Source organism: Emydura macquarii, unplaced genomic scaffold, assembly GCF_026122565.2.
Source record: "Emydura macquarii macquarii isolate MOO-44397 ecotype Brisbane River unplaced genomic scaffold, CSIRO-AGI_Emac_v2 contig_3517, whole genome shotgun sequence".
Classification (NCBI taxonomy): domain Eukaryota; kingdom Metazoa; phylum Chordata; order Testudines; family Chelidae; genus Emydura; species Emydura macquarii.
In genome coordinates, this window is record NW_027133654.1 from 8,252,850 (window position 1) to 8,268,394 (window position 15,545).

Sequence of the window (15,545 nt, forward strand, 5' to 3'; positions counted from 1 at the left end):
GGGCTCAGGCTGCGGTGATTTTCATTTCTCTGTAGACTTCCGGACTCAGGCTGGATCCCTGGCTCTAGCACCCTGTGGGATGAGAGGGTTCAAAAGTCTATACAGCAAAGAAGGAGCCCCTGCAACCCAAGCCCTGTGAGCCTGAGACAGTTGACATGGGCCAGTCACAGGTGTGTAGGTGCTGTGTAGACATACCCAGAACGATTCACACACTGGGAAAGCTAGGTGTTTGGTTGTCTAAGTTACATGTGGGGCCGGATTATGCAGGGGCCCTTGAGTACACCTACCAGCGTGGGTCCTAGTCAAAATCTGGCCAGAAGAGTAGCTGCTGCCCACTTTATAACTTTTAGCCCAGTGGTTAGAGCATTTGCTTGTAATGTGGGAGATCCAAGTTCAGTTCTCCCCTCTCTGCTACCAGGGAGAGAAGGGATTTGATCAGGGATCTCCCAGCTCTCAGGAGAGTGCTCTAACCCAATATGGGATATTCTAATGTAGGGCTCCCTCCATCCCTCTTGTTGAAGCTATTTCACAGTGGATAAATAATGAAAGAGTGGTTGGAGCAAGGGGACTGGACCCAGGGTCTCCCACCTCCCAAATGGGTGCCTTACCTAATTGACTACAGTCTCTCTCACTATCTCTTCCTCCCCCCTCTCAATCCACCACAGCAATGACTATTCCACTGTAGATAAATATTTAAACAGTTATTGGGGCAGAAAGCACAAGTGAGAGAGAGTACCTAAGTATCTTTGTGGATCTGAGCCTAAGTGCTAACAAGAGACCAATGGCAAGATCCTCAGCTAGTGTAAATTAGCATAGCTCCATTTGCTTCAGTGCAGCTACATCAAATAGCAGCGGCTGAGAATCTGGCTCTTAGTCTATTTTCTACAAGGTGTTTTAATGAAGCACTGCTGGTTAATATAATATTGAAAGACTACTGACTATTAGACAGTTTTGCTATACTGCATCTGTAGTATGTTGTTCAAATATACTCTGGAGTTTGATCATGCAATCACATCTGTGAGGGGGCAGAGGTCACTGATGCTCTATGGAGGTGCTCCATGGATGCAATTACAGGACCAGGGCCTTCACATGTACTTTTCAGATAAATAATTAAATGCACTTTTGTGTGTGTTACATGAATATGGTTGTGTAAGACACTACATGTGTCTAAGGTTGTTATCAAGTAAACAAGGTGGGTGAAGTAATATCTTCTTTTGGACCAACTTCTGTTTGTGAAAGAGACAAGCTTGCGACCTTACACAGAACTCTTCTTCAGGTCTGGGAAAGGTGTTCAGAGTATGACAGATAAATACAAGGTTATCAAATGCTCTGTTTTATACTTTGAGGAATAATATGTGGTCATGGGAAGATTATTGTAGTACATAGGCACAAAGGGTGGAGTTAAAGTTGCTTAGTCTTGTGGTTAGGACTATAGCTCAAATATTGTGTTGTAAAAATTCAACCATTTAAATTATTCACAAACAAAACATTATGATAAAGTTCTCTTACAATTGTGAAAGAACATATATTTTTCTCATCATCTCATAACTCAAAATGGGTAAAGGAATTTTTCTCAATCTTTCCAAGAAATATTCACATCTGGGTTAAGTTGAAGAATGGATGCTTTCAGTCTCAAAAGAAATTTTTACACAATGTTACAAGACTATGCAAACAAGGATTTGTAATGAAGTTCTAATATATCTTCACTGTAGCTGACACTACAAAGTTTGTAAAAATTTCAGGTTTAGAGGTAAAAAATTGCTAGTTTAGATATCATTTGGGGATTTTGCAGCGTGATAGACACTCTATAAATGTAAGATACTATAATTTCCATGCATACGTGAGCAGTTGCAGACTTTTGTAAGTGTTGTGACTTAACTAGTCATTACATTTAATTGGAAAATGGAGACAATAACTGACTACCCACACACAGATTCATCCTTACTAAATCCTAACTTATTCTTTGCTAGCACAAATCCTCTGTGCAAGTAAGAATGCATGTGATGCCAAGTAAGCCTTTTAACACTTAATTGTAAGAAGTAAGGATTAGTAAGAATTCATTTGCATTTTATCTCTAATTTTTTCATTTTAAATTCTGTTTCTTACAGGCACAGCTGTCTCAGGCTTTAAATGGTGTTTCAGATAAAGCAAAGGAAGCTAAAGAATTTTTGGTTCAGCTGAAAAATATATTACAACAGATACAGGTAATTGTATACTACTAGTTGATTTGATCATACTATAATCATTAGAACTGTGTGCATAGTTTATTTGACAACATTAGTTTCTTGCTGTTCGCAAATTGCCTGGAATAACTTACTCTTTCCTTGAATGCATTTGTTAGGTAAAATTATTCATAGCTAATTTGTAGCTAATGTCTACAAATATCTGTTGGCCTATAGAGTGTTTGTATGCCATTTGTTGCAAGAAGTTGATGTTCAAAATTGGAATTTGAACTGTGTTGTTTAGCTTCTGATTGGACTCATTGGCTATATAGTGTGCTTCTGTTCCTTGACTGGATGAGTGTAATTCTTAGAGTCAGGCTTTTGGTACAAATACTCATTTTTACAAATTCAAAATGTATTACCTGTGAATAGTTTAACTTGCTTAAAATATTCCGTTTCTGAGACCATTCTTGTATTTTAATTGTTAGGATATTTGTGGAAAGTCAAAACACAAAAAAAAAAGGGCACAAAGAACTGCCAAATGAATTAAGATTTTTATTCAAGTGGGAATTTTTGTTGTGTGTGTTATCTTTTCACCTCTGATCATTGGATTTCAACTCATTACCGGAAGCAAAAGACTAATTAATGTCTTTTAAAACACAAATTGGTATTTATGCTACAAGAGCACAAAACCAATGTGAAACTCGGTTGTTGTTGTTTTTTAAGTGAATGTAGTGCTCTTAGAAGTTGCTGGATACAGGAAATTTTCAGTTCTCTGCCCACCAATAGAACAGGCCTGGGACATGCAGCAATAGTGCTTGTTTCCCCATATTGACCATCAGGGCATTAGAGGAAGATGATTATTATCCTGACTAGTGCCCTGTTCTAGCATGGCTTCTGTGGTCTGCAAGTCAAACCGTTTATTCCCTTGCTGAGCGAGAGAGAGCTACCAGAGTTGAGCTCTTACTCTTGCCAGGGAGATTCACGGCCTCCTTGCTCTTTCTCGACTCTCTCTTTTTCCCTGACTCAGTGGATTGCTGCTTTTCTTCTCTACTTTTTCTATTCTTAGGGTCGCTTTTAAGTCCCTTACACTGTTCTCCCACACTTCATAATCTGCCTCATTGCCCTCACTAACTCTTCCCTGACTCTCTAAGGGACCTTCATGCCGTCACTATACAATTCTCACTCTTCTACCATCTGCCGCAAAAATCTTTTGCTTTCAGCCTCCCATCTTTTCTACTTTTAAAGAGTCATAATCTAAAACTTCCCATTGGACATTTGAATAGAAGCACTGTGTGTCTGGGGGGGAATCCCATGTAATCCCCACTACAGGAGCACCCACATTAGCACTCGTTCTGACTCAGTGTCTGTGCAGAAAGCAACATTTCCCTATCATCTTGTTAGAGGTAAAGTGAAGGCGCATGGGGTGTGACCCAAATAGAGGAAGGACAGATACAAGCAGAAAGGGGCTGGGGTTAACCTGTGGTCTAGTTGTAGCTCACCTGAGTCCAGGCCAAGCTTGCTCACTCACTCCGCATGCTAGCAAAGATCCATGATTGATTACTCACAGGGCTTGTCTACGCTGAAGCAACGTACCACGGCAGCTTCACTGTTCTGGGACATAGCTCTCTTGGGTATGTCAGCTCGAGCTATAATCAGTGCCTGTGACAGTAGTATAGACATAGCCATAGAGGCAGTGCATTCAGCTCCCAGGGGAAGAACATTCTCTCTCTCCTTACTCAGAGAATAGGCTGCATGAATCATGATTTAGGGTGTGAGGATGAGGGTAATAAAATGAAGGGATCCTGGAAAACTCACTCTAAAAAAGGAGGCAGATTGAAATAAAAAAATAGGGGAGAAGAGAAAAGGCGGAACAAAGGGAGAGAGACTGGAATAAGTAACACCAGTGTGTATAAGGGATAGCTATGCAGAGCCTGATTCTCCTTTCACTTGCCCTATTTTTACTTTAAGGTAACTCCAGTGACTTTAGTAGAGCTATTCCCGATTTACACCAGTGTAAATGAGAGCAGAGGCTTGATGCTGCTCTCACATTTGTGTAAACCAGGAGAAACTGTCAAAGTCAATGGAGTAACACTGGTGCAAAAGTGGTATAAGAAAGAAGAGAATTGGGCCCATTGACTTTAGCGCTAAATTCCATTTTCCTTTCCTGTCTAGAGGTCCCTTCTGTCACTTGAATCAAGTCAACAGGGAAGAGAATAGAGGGATTTGACACCAATATTCTATTGCTATCCCAAAGCAGAAATACCTTGTAGAAGAGATGGCACTTTCATCTTAAGGCAAGATGCCAATCTAAACCTGATTTAGCTTGGCAATGGCTCCAGAATAATGAAATGAAATTGGCAAACCAATTTTTTTCCTAAAACTGATTTTTTTCCCAGCAATAAAAAGACATACATGTAGTCCCTAACATAAGCAAAGCAGTGTGTATAACCCGTACATGCTGGGGCAGCAAATTGTGCACATTCATAGATTAATTTATATTTAAAGCCTAAAAACATTCAGGAATTCATTCCTATAAAAGTAATACTTGTGGTTTTAATAACTGATTTGAAAGTGAATGTTGTCAGAGGAATGAATAAGTTAAAGGTCTAAAAATACCGTAAACCCTTTGGTGACTATATCTGTCTATCATCACTGGGCCTGATTTTCCACTGTTTTGCACTTTGGAGTCATTTACTCCTAGGCAAAGTGGGTGCAAAATTCTCCCCCCCTCAGACTGGTAGTATTGCCTTCTCACTTTGCACAGGTGTAAATGCTCACACAAGGTGCATCAGGGTTTACATCTGTTGACACATTAATTCTTTCCTGAGACTCTACTGATTCAATGGGATTTAAGCACATGCTTAAAGGTAAGCACATGCTTAAGTACTTTGTTGAATTGAAGCTTTAAGCAGAAGACAGTGGAAAACTTTGCCAGTTATACTAATCCTGGGAAAACTGACTACCATAGTGGCCAGCCTGCTAGAAGTGGGTACCGTTATCTGCTGTATCAAATGTAGAGAATTGTCCTCCAGCCTTTAGGCAGGCAATAGCATAAATCCAATTTTGGCCAAGTGGACAAATCAGATGCGTAAAAATAACCCAAGGGGGGAAATAGAGAGAGACATTGACTTAAATGGGATTTAAGCACATGGTCAAATTTAAGCGCACTAAAGTTTAGGTGCTGAACTGGGATTTGGGGGGAAGCTGGTTGGACAGCCCAGTGTCTCCTGGACACAGCAGCATGAAGGCTTCCTTCTCCTTCTGATCTCAAGAGTAGCTGCTTAGCTTGTATGAGGATTTACATTTAAATCAGTCTTATGTTGTGAATTCCATAGGAGTGAAATTCACCTGTGTGCAGAGAACAAGCCCAAAACCTAAGCGCTATTTAAATCCCCCTGAAATTCTGACCAAAGTGCTGCATAGGCCTTCTGCGGGTCCTCTGTACAGAGGTGAATTTCACTGCTATGTGATTAAAACCTACAGTGTATTTTTTTAAAGGCTAAGCAAATTCATGTTTCCAGGGAAGATGTAAGCATGTGCTAACTACAAGAAGGTGGAGTGGGGGGAAGGGCTTGAGTTAAAATTGTTCCTTTGATTATGCATATTGCCCTCAGCCTTCAGTTTGAGGCAATATACCACAATCCCAAGAATTGTATTTATTCTTAGTTCATTCCCCTTGGGATCAGTCTTGTAGACTACATTCTGCTCTAGTTTCTGTTCTAGTTCTGATTTCAGAGGAGTTTCAATGGGGTAACTGAGAGCAGAATTTGGAACAATATTTTAATAATACATAGAGACTCCCAAGTATTCACTTGTCTGGAGAATGCTAGTATATTAATGGACTACAGTAAATCAATTGTATAGCATAATCATCTTGACAGTGTCCCTTTAGGCATTTTATAGCCAGCAGCTGTTAATGGTGCAATATATGATGGAATCACAAAGGAAAAATGACATGCCAAACTCTTGAAAGGAAACATTTTCTAAATGTAAAACATGAATATTGGTTTGGGTAAATAACATCTTTTACTATAAAACTTCATTTTCATAGATGAATATGATTGTCACCTTCTTATAGGAGAATGGGTTAGATTATGAAGCTTGTCTAGTTGCTCAGTGTGATGCCCTGGTTGATGCGTTAACTCGTCAAAAGGCAAAACTGCTCACAAAAGTTACCAAAGAGCGTGAACAGAAATTAAAGGTGAGTCCCACTATTATAAGTTGCAAGCATTCCAGAGAGTGTGGCTACAAATATTTCTACTGAAGTGACTCTTTAGCCTAGCGTTAATGTACATTAGGCTAAGTCCTGAAGTTCTTACTCAGTTAAAATTCCCGTTGACCAAATCTTAAAGTCCTTATTCAGACCCCAGTTTAACAAGGTATTTAAAGCATGATTTCAGTGGAATTATTCATGGGTTTAAAGGTAGGCATGTACTTAATCGATGCTTCAATCTTAGACTTCAATAAGAGTATTGCCTATGGGTCAAATCCTGACAGGTGCTAAGAAATCACAACTCCCACTGAAATCAATGGGCAGTTCAAGCAGTTGGCACCTCTCTATTTTTTGGCCAAATGGAAGCAATCTTGTTTGAGAAAGAACTCAATAAAAACTTCAGGATTTAGCTCATTCTTTAAACCTTCAGAATCTCAAGTGTCAATGAGACGCATCCTGAGATTCTCTTTCACTCTCTACTCTAGAGAAATAAGAGAAAGGGGAAGGAAAGAGAAATGTAACTGGCTGAATGGAGTGGTGGTCAGTAGGGTTCTTTATGGACAAATTTCATGCAACTCATAGCTCTATATTTGATACCTAGACATTACAAGTGCTGGGTGCATTACAAATATTTTAGATTTTTTTCTATTCTCTGCCTAACAAAATGTAAAGGGAACGGAAAGACTGCTTCAGCTAGGTGTTCCAAGAACCCCACTGTCACAACTTCCTAAATTAGTGGATGTCCCAATAAAAGGCCTGATTCTCCTTCCACTTACACCATTTTTACATTGAGTAACTCTATTGACTGCAGTAGACTTACTCCTGATTTACAGTAGCATGAGAGCAGAAACAAGTCCAAAGTTGGGATAAATGAGAGATGTGCCTTTCTTATTCTTTTCCCTACCAATGCATCCTCTTGACGAACAAGGGTCTATTGTAAATTGGGAAGGGAATGATAGACTATGGACTGCATAGCAATCGTCATAGTTATCCTGTATAATGTATTGGGTTTAAGTTAGTTTCTTTATTAAAAGCTCAAACTTTAATGGAAGTTCGGTTGCATGTGCAGTTAAAAAATTCTACACCCATTAGATCCTAACTCCTTCAGCCATGAGCAAACATGAGTATTCCACACTTAATCTGCTCTGATAATTGAGATTCCCTGCACATGACGTTTTGCCAAACTCATTATCAGTATTTACAATACAAAGCAAATAAGTGTAGCTCATGCAGATGGGGTAATGCCCATATGGCAGCTAAAACAAACATAGCTTTAACACTCTCTTCTATTCACTGCTGCTGCTTCTAAAATAATTTACTTGATTCAATGAAAACTGAGAGGATTATCAGACATGTACTGAGGTTTTCTTTTGCAGGTTGTTTGGGACCAGATAAATCACTGTACGTTGAAGCTACGTCAGTCAACAGGGCTTATGGAATACTGTCTGGAAGTAATCAAAGAAAACGATCCCTCTGGTTTTTTACAGGTATTTTCCTTTCTAGTCTGGCGAAGGAACAAAAAGGTTATATTGGAACATAGACCTTGAGATGGTGGGCTGCTTGGCTGAAGGCCTTGGAAATGAGCTATGGAGCCTTTCAGCTGCAGATTCACATCCAGTCCGTGTCCATAATACCTGGAAATTATTACAATTTGGTGGCTAGCGTGACATGACTCCGGTGGCCTCTGCGCATTTCCCAACGGGACAGGGTTTGCATCACCAAAAAAAAACCTCTGCCATAATTGGTACTCTTGTTGGTAGTACCAAGTGGAGGCCAAGATTTGAATGGACGTTGAAGATCAATTCTTCCCTTTGCCCAGCCTGCTCTCACTGCATAGGAATTGGGTAGGAGACCATCAGAGAACTGGTTATGGTTTCCTGAGTTTTGCACCAACCTAGCCCCAGTATCAGTTAGTTAGAGAAGCATAGAGACCTTACACCATGGACTCCAACACCACCAAGCCTCCAGCTTGCTCCTGATATGTCCCCTTCCTGGCACCATACCTCTCAACCTTCAAACCTGCCAGTGTGTGACACCAAAATGTGTGCCAATTTTGATGGAGATATGGAACATCTCTCTTGTTGCATGTCACATCTAATTTACAAACGATAATGTTTTCTAGATGATGAAACTTGGTTTAAAGGTAACCCATGCTGGTATATAAGGGAGGGGGGTTACAGGTACTCCTATATGGACCAAGCACAGTCTAACTCCAAATTGCCATGTATTAAAGGCTAAATTGTTTCTTTGATCCAAACTACCATTTACCATGGTATTTTAATAGAGCCTAATCTGAAGTCCTTACTCAGTCTTCACTAAAGCAAATGCCTCACTGAAGCCATGGGCTAAACTCTGAGAGGTTCTGAACACCTGCAATTTCCTTGTCTCAGGATTTGGCCTGTTGGAGTTTTGCCTCGGCAAGAACTAAATAAAAGCTGAATAGGGATTTTGGGGGTGATCCTGAGTCAGTTACAAAACAGAACATGGTGATCAGTGGTGTCTTTTTCTTCCCCTTGCCAAATGTAAAGAGATATTGTCTGATCATTTAGACTTAGCTGTTATAATGAAATCCTCATAGTGACACACCTTCTTCTAACTTACTCTAGTTTGCCAGTCAATATGGATTTATTAAGTTGTTTCTGAAACCTGTAAGATTTTTTCATGGTTACCATCACAAACCCAATAGAATCGAGTCACTAAATATCTTGGCAGTATTCATAAAAGCCCAATAGTTTGCAGTTAGATTAGAGCAGAGCTTTAAGAAGGGGATCCAATCTTGATTTCATGGAGAACCCACCTCATCCTTTGGTGATCTGTTCCAATGGTTAATTACCCTCACTATTAAAAATGTGCATCTTAGTTCCAGTTTGAATTTTTCTAGCTTCAACTTCTGTCTGCTGGACTTTGTCTGCTAAATTAAAGACCCTCTGGGGTCCGAGATCTTCTCCCTTCTATTCATGGAGACGAAACAAGATATCAAGAGAGCTGCTGTGCAGATCAGAGAGAACTCAGCTTTCTGTGTGGCTCCCAAGGAGTTAAGATACATTCCCATTCCTATATTCCACAAAGCTTCTTTTCAAAGAAAACTCTTTTCTTTTCCAACTCTCCCAAGGGATTGGTTTTGAAAAGACAACATGAGAAGATGCAGCACACGTGGAACTCACGGCAAAATTGCCATGTGTCCTGCTTCAATTAGACCATGATGCTCCCAGTCTCCTTGTATGATATAGCATAGCCATTCAGATCTGCCACTTTTAACTTATTCTGATATATTTTGCATTTGCAGTTTCATTAAATGCTTAATGTTCTTTTTAAGATTTCAGATGCTTTAATCAAACGTGTTCAAGTGTCTCAGGAACAGTGGGTCAAAGGAGCCTTGGAACCAAAAGTATCAGCTGACTTTGACCTGACTCTGGATAGTGAACCTTTACTCCAGTCAATTCACCAGCTGGATTTTATTCAGATGAAATGTAGGGGTGAGCTTTTGTGATTTGGTTTGTATTTTTTTCATGTCTGCTTTGAAACAGTGCTGTAGTAGGAGAGGTGAAGGAAGGAAGGGAGGGAGGGAGGGAGAGAGAGAGAGGAAAAAAAAAACTACTTGCAATTTGGGGAAAGCTATTTTTGTCTTCTATTAATCAAACATGAGTTTACCAAGGAGTGCTTTCACCTCACCTCAAGTGACCCAGACAAGCTCAGACAGTGACAGGAGATAAAGTTAAAGATTTGAAAAGATAAAAGTTTCAGATAGGGACCATCTGCCAGTTTTGAAGGTGGTGAAGGCACTGGTGTCAATGTGACCTTGAAAACAAGGTAGCTCCATTCTGTAGCATTAACAAGTTTAATGCAATTAATTAAAAATGAGTTACCAGTAGGGCTGGCTGGAAAACCACAATCGCTTTTCATGGAAAATTTTGAGGTTTCAAAATTGTATTGTGAAAATATGAGGAAAAGGTTATCCTTAAAGGGCCAATAGCCTCGTGGTTAGGTCACTCAGCTAGGATGTGGGAGACCCAGGTTCAAAATCCTATTCTATCTGAGTCTGTACCCTACCCACTCGGCTATGTAGTCAGGTATTACTCTGAAGCAATTAATATTGAATGATTTATACAAAGTGGAACAGGAGAGAAAGCACAAGAGTGACTATGTAGCCCAGTGATTAGGGCAATGACTTGGAGAGCAGGGACTTGAACTTCAGTGTCTTGTATCCTAGCTGAGTGCCCAAACCACCAGGTTATTGGTTATTCTGGAGTAAATTTGTTCATGCTCTCTCTCTTCCTCCCACCCTCAAACTTTTTTGTCAAAACTGATACGTTTCCACAAACCATTTAGGTTTTGACAAAACAGCGGTTTTTGACAGAAAACAGTTTCATCGAAAAATTTCCCACCAGCTCTAGTTACCAGTGTGTCAGCAAGAGTAGCTAGCGTCCGTTGCAAACAAGTCACTTACTCTGAGTATGGTAGTACCACCATGATAGTTATACTCAGTGGGGATACTGCAGTTGCCAGAGCCCAAGATAAAGCTTTTGGAAATATGGGCAAGAAATTTCCATGGAAGGTCATTGGCTATGGAATTCCTTAACACCAAAGATCAGGATAAGCCCAAGCCTGACTGTCTATAGGACAAATTGCAAAACCCATCTTTTTGTACAAGGCCTCCCTCAATAACAACAACAGAAGAGCAGCTGGTGATGTTTCCTGTGGGCAGAGGACGAACAGGGAGGAGAAGGGAGAACAAAAGGGAGGGGGGAAAGTTAAATTAAGAATAGCTGAAAATGGGAGATGGTAGGGAGTAGGTGCCATTTGCAAAAAAAATATGTAATGCAGTTCTAAATGTTGTGCTTGGTACTTAGATAGCAGGGTGATGGGTACATCAGCACTGAATGTATGGACAGATAGACAGGCATTCTGTAGGGACCTGAGCCCATTGAGCTCAATGGGAGTCTTTCCACTGACTTCAAAGGGCTTTGAATCCAGACCTAAGGATACATGTGGAAGACAAGGAAGAGTTTTCTAGAAAGTACTGGATGGGTTGAAGATAACTTTGTTTTTCTCTGACTCCACAAGAACAGTCCATAAAGATGAGGATTCATGTTCATCTAGTTTCTGTTCTCTGTAGGCTTAATTCTGAATTCAAAGAGACCCAAGCTAATGCAAATAGAGTCGCTAATTTGATAGATAAATCCTTGGAGAAACTATGGAAATTGTTGAATTCAGATAAATAGTTAAAGGCCAAAACATGTTCATTGAGAGGGGAATGCGTCTCAGCATAAATTGGTTATATAAATGAAGCCACTCCAAAAGCATCAGTAAATTGCAACTTTAAAATATTTAACAGACAGAAAAATAGAAGCGGGAGCACAAGGCATGAGATTTAAAATGTAACTGATAAAGCCTCTCTGAGTGTTATCTGCAGTGGGTTGAGTTATCAACTCAGAGGTGTTTTAATCAATCTAAATTTAATATTGGATTATAGTCCCCCCTGAAGAGCTAATAATGAATTTAAGTAAGCCACTCATGCATTCCAAATAGCTAAGCAACCTGCAGAGCACCTGAGATGGGAATACCTTAGATTTTTGGCTTCCAGACATTCACTGTTTTTTAATTTACAACCTGCAGCAAATCACTCCCCTCCCCAGACCTAACAATGTCACCTCCATTGGCTTGTGCATTTGGAGGGTAGAACCAAGGCTGTGCCCATTCTCTGCCCACCTGCACCTGCTTTCTCCTGGGGACTGTACCCAAGGACCAGGTAGCCCTTCCAGGGGCATAGGGAAGGCTCTTACTCCCCCTTATACCTCTGTGTGGTCAAGTAGTACTAGCCATATTCTAATTTTAAATAAATATACAATCATAGGAAGATAGGAATTGCTCGGCATATAGAGAGCCCTTTGTGTGTGTGTGTGTGTGTATGCACACACGTACATTTTTTACTGTATGCCTGTTTCTGTTTAACTCATAGGGTATGTTTATACTGCAATCATGGGGTGTGACTGCAGCTCGATAGACCTACCCAAGCTACCCATAATCTAGGTAGCTCGGGTCCTGAGCAGTGAATCTGTCACAGAGTGCACTTCAACGTGGGTGAACAAGCCCACAGTGAACCCTGGGTAATTAATTACTCATGCTACTAGCTGACACTGAAATGCACACTGCTGCAGCTTCACTGCTCCAGGTCCCAAACTAGCTAGATTAAATCTACATGAGCTGCAGCCACACTCTGTGATTGCAGTATAGACATCCCCTTAATCTGACATGTTGGTATTTTTTCTGGAATTTACTTTTGTTAGTCCTGCTTTGAGCAGGGGGTTGGACTAGATGACCTCCTGAGGTCCCTTCCAACTCTAATATTCTATGATTCTATGATTCTATCTTAACCCTTTTCTCCCCCCCAGTTCATTTCCATTCCAGACAGAAAGGTGCCTTTGTATTCCTAGATGTCTTTGTCCAGCCTGAGGCTACCCAGTTTATGTTGGCCTGCCCTAAAAAGCTTTCCTGTGTCATTGTTCTGTGTCAGCAAGCTGCCTGGCTAAAGTAGAGTTCATCCCTTCGGTAAAGTCTCTCCCTTCCACACCGATTTCTTAGTACCTAATAAATTTAAAATCAACTTTACACCATCATCTCATCCACATGTTGAGAATTTGAAGTGCCCACCATCTAGATGACCCTGCACGTAGAAATAGAAGGAATTATTTCAAAATAAGTGACCATGTTTCACTAGCAAATAACCAGAGCGGTACGCAACAGAGCTTTATTAAATATACTGAGAAGCCAGCATTACCTGTTGAGGCTCTATTGTTTAGCCACTAGCTGAATACAGAGCAATCCCTAGGCTTGCATTCTTGAGCCTGTGGTCTCTCAAAAATATATGGCACTCCTGAAACTGGCTTCTCTTTCTCCAGTCCCAGTCATCAAACTGCACCATAGAGCAATCAATCTTTGCCAAGTGTTTTGGTGTCATATCAAAATTCTACCCACTCTCTGTGTTGTTTGGCCTGGCTTGAGAATGTGCTTTTAATGACATTCAGAGCTAAACCACAATGGGAGATCGGGTACAATCCCAAAGGCAAATGTATTGGATTGACACTTCCAACTGCAAGTTGTTTATGTTCACCCTGGTACCTGAAGGTTGGAAATTGGAGTAGGAAATGAAGCTGTCCGTGTATGAATAAAGAAGATTGGGGGTGGGGAGGCAGGGAGGAAGGGGAGAACTGCGATAGGGTAACTTCACCCCAGAGGAATGGAATATTCTCATCAGCATTTGTTGATGCTTGCATTTCTAAAATCTTTTTTCAAACCTCTGGCCTCATTCAACATCACTGAGCTTGCGTGGGTCAGTGGGAGGTGAATGCCTGCTCATAAACAAACACTGATTCACTGCATTAGACAAAGAAGAATGAAAATGAGATCAGATTGTATTAAATTTGCCTTGGTGACTTGTGCATATATCTTACTGGTGGTGTGAGTATATGCCTCAGATCCAAAACTAATTTCAGTGAATAATCATCAGGCAAAGTTTCTTTAACACTGAGAAATGTAATCTGTTGCAGATTTACTGTACAGAAAGCAAAAGTGTGATATGTGTAGTAATGATGCTTAAACAATGATACATTCACAGCAGTGACTCTGTGCTAACCCATTAACAATAGCTCAATACTGAAGGGGATATGTTGATCCACTGAGAGATGTGCACAGTTTCTAATATTAGGTAGCATTTTGATCTAGCCCACATCTCTTTCCTTCACCTCTGTCCTCTTCCCTCCATTATATTTTCTGATTGTCATGGCCTAAAATCCCTACCCTTCTCCATGACTAGCAGGTTCTGTACATCACATTCAGGCTGTCTTCACTGACGGCAGCAAATTCGCCGCCGTCAGATTGACTTCTCTGGATCGACTGAGCAGTCAGTGCAGACCCGCTCGGTTGATCCAGAAATCGATGTATTAAGACCACCTTCTCAAGTGGCGTAGCACTGTGTCGATGGGAACGCGGTTCCCGTCGGCGCAGTGCAGTGAAGATGGCGCACAGAACAGAAGCAGAGAAGTTGATGGGAGTTACACAAGTTTTTTGCATAGCTTGCGTAACTCCGGTCGACTGCTGCCGAATCTCTGTGGTAAGTGAAGACAAGCCCTCACTCTGTTTTCACTGAAGATGTGGGCAGAGATCTGATCCAGGTCTGATTTGTTCTTGAATTCTGGAATATTGACAGGATTAGTGTTTATTGCAAAATGAATAACGGACACAAATACTTAAAATCACTTTTGCCATATGATTGCCCGTCTTTTCCCCATTCCTTTCACCCACTCCACCCCCCTCCTGCCATGTGGCATGATCCAGAGATAACCCACGTACTCTCACACTGCCTCTGCTGTAGCTCCTTCCCAATATCCAGCCCTGCTTCAGAAACACTTACACCCACTGTCACCCACTGCGGCCTTCTCTGCAAACCTGACATAGCTTTAAAAACCAGCTACCTCTTTCCACCCTGACTTAGCTCCAAATATTAATCTGTCTGCTTCTCCTCCCCAGGAGTGTTATCTCCTTCCTGCCATCCCTACCCAACCCCCATGATCACCCCACCCACATCTTCCTGTGGAGACTCCCTCCTGCCTCACCCCAACCCCGCACCTGACAAGTCTCTCACTACTCAGACTCATCAAAGAAAAATTATTTGGTATTTGGAAAATCCAAATGAGTGGCTTCATCCCTAGTTTCATCTCTGTTTATTTCAAGTAATGACAGAGTGGATGCAGATATCTGAGTGTGACCTTGTCCTCTTGCTTGGTGATCACAGTGTGTGTCGGCCAGGGTCTTTAGCCAGTTTAACTGGCTGTTTTGGTGGGGGGAATAGGAGGATCTAAATCTTACAAAATCCCTCGTTGGACTGTTGTCTTGCTGAATATAATCACCCTACTGATTATCTTAGGGGAAAAGTCATTGTACAGCTCGCTGGTTAGGTTGACACAGCAAATAGAAGCTTTGAAAATCCAGCCCTGTGCCTACGGAGGGAGGGGCTATGGGATGAGTTGAATTTTGAGTGACTAAGCTGCTGACTTGACATGAGAAATCAATGACACAATGTTGATCTCGTACTCAAAGGATGTCCTGCCTGCATCATTTACAGAATCACAATACAGCAATTAGAGATGGAAAAAAACGTGTTCGTTTGT

The 15,545-nt window shown here is 41.0% G+C and overlaps 1 protein-coding gene across 10 annotated transcripts in view; it reads left to right on the forward strand.

The window, feature by feature from the left end:
* The window catches only part of TRIM67 (tripartite motif containing 67), a 44,564-nt gene that overhangs the window by 8,002 nt on the left and 21,017 nt on the right, over positions 1-15,545 (forward strand). For 6 of the 10 annotated variants that reach the window (XM_067535762.1, XM_067535765.1, XM_067535767.1 and 3 more), the window contains 4 exons: positions 2,109-2,204; positions 6,244-6,366; positions 7,755-7,865; positions 9,695-9,848. In XM_067535762.1, the coding sequence (XP_067391863.1) occupies positions 2,109-2,204; positions 6,244-6,366; positions 7,755-7,865; positions 9,695-9,848 (484 nt within the window). Of the gene's footprint in view, positions 1-2,108; positions 2,205-6,243; positions 6,367-7,754; positions 7,866-9,694; positions 9,855-15,545 lie in introns of all 10 variants that reach the window. The other 4 variants (XM_067535769.1, XM_067535771.1, XM_067535763.1 and 1 more) reach the window with 3 other exon arrangements.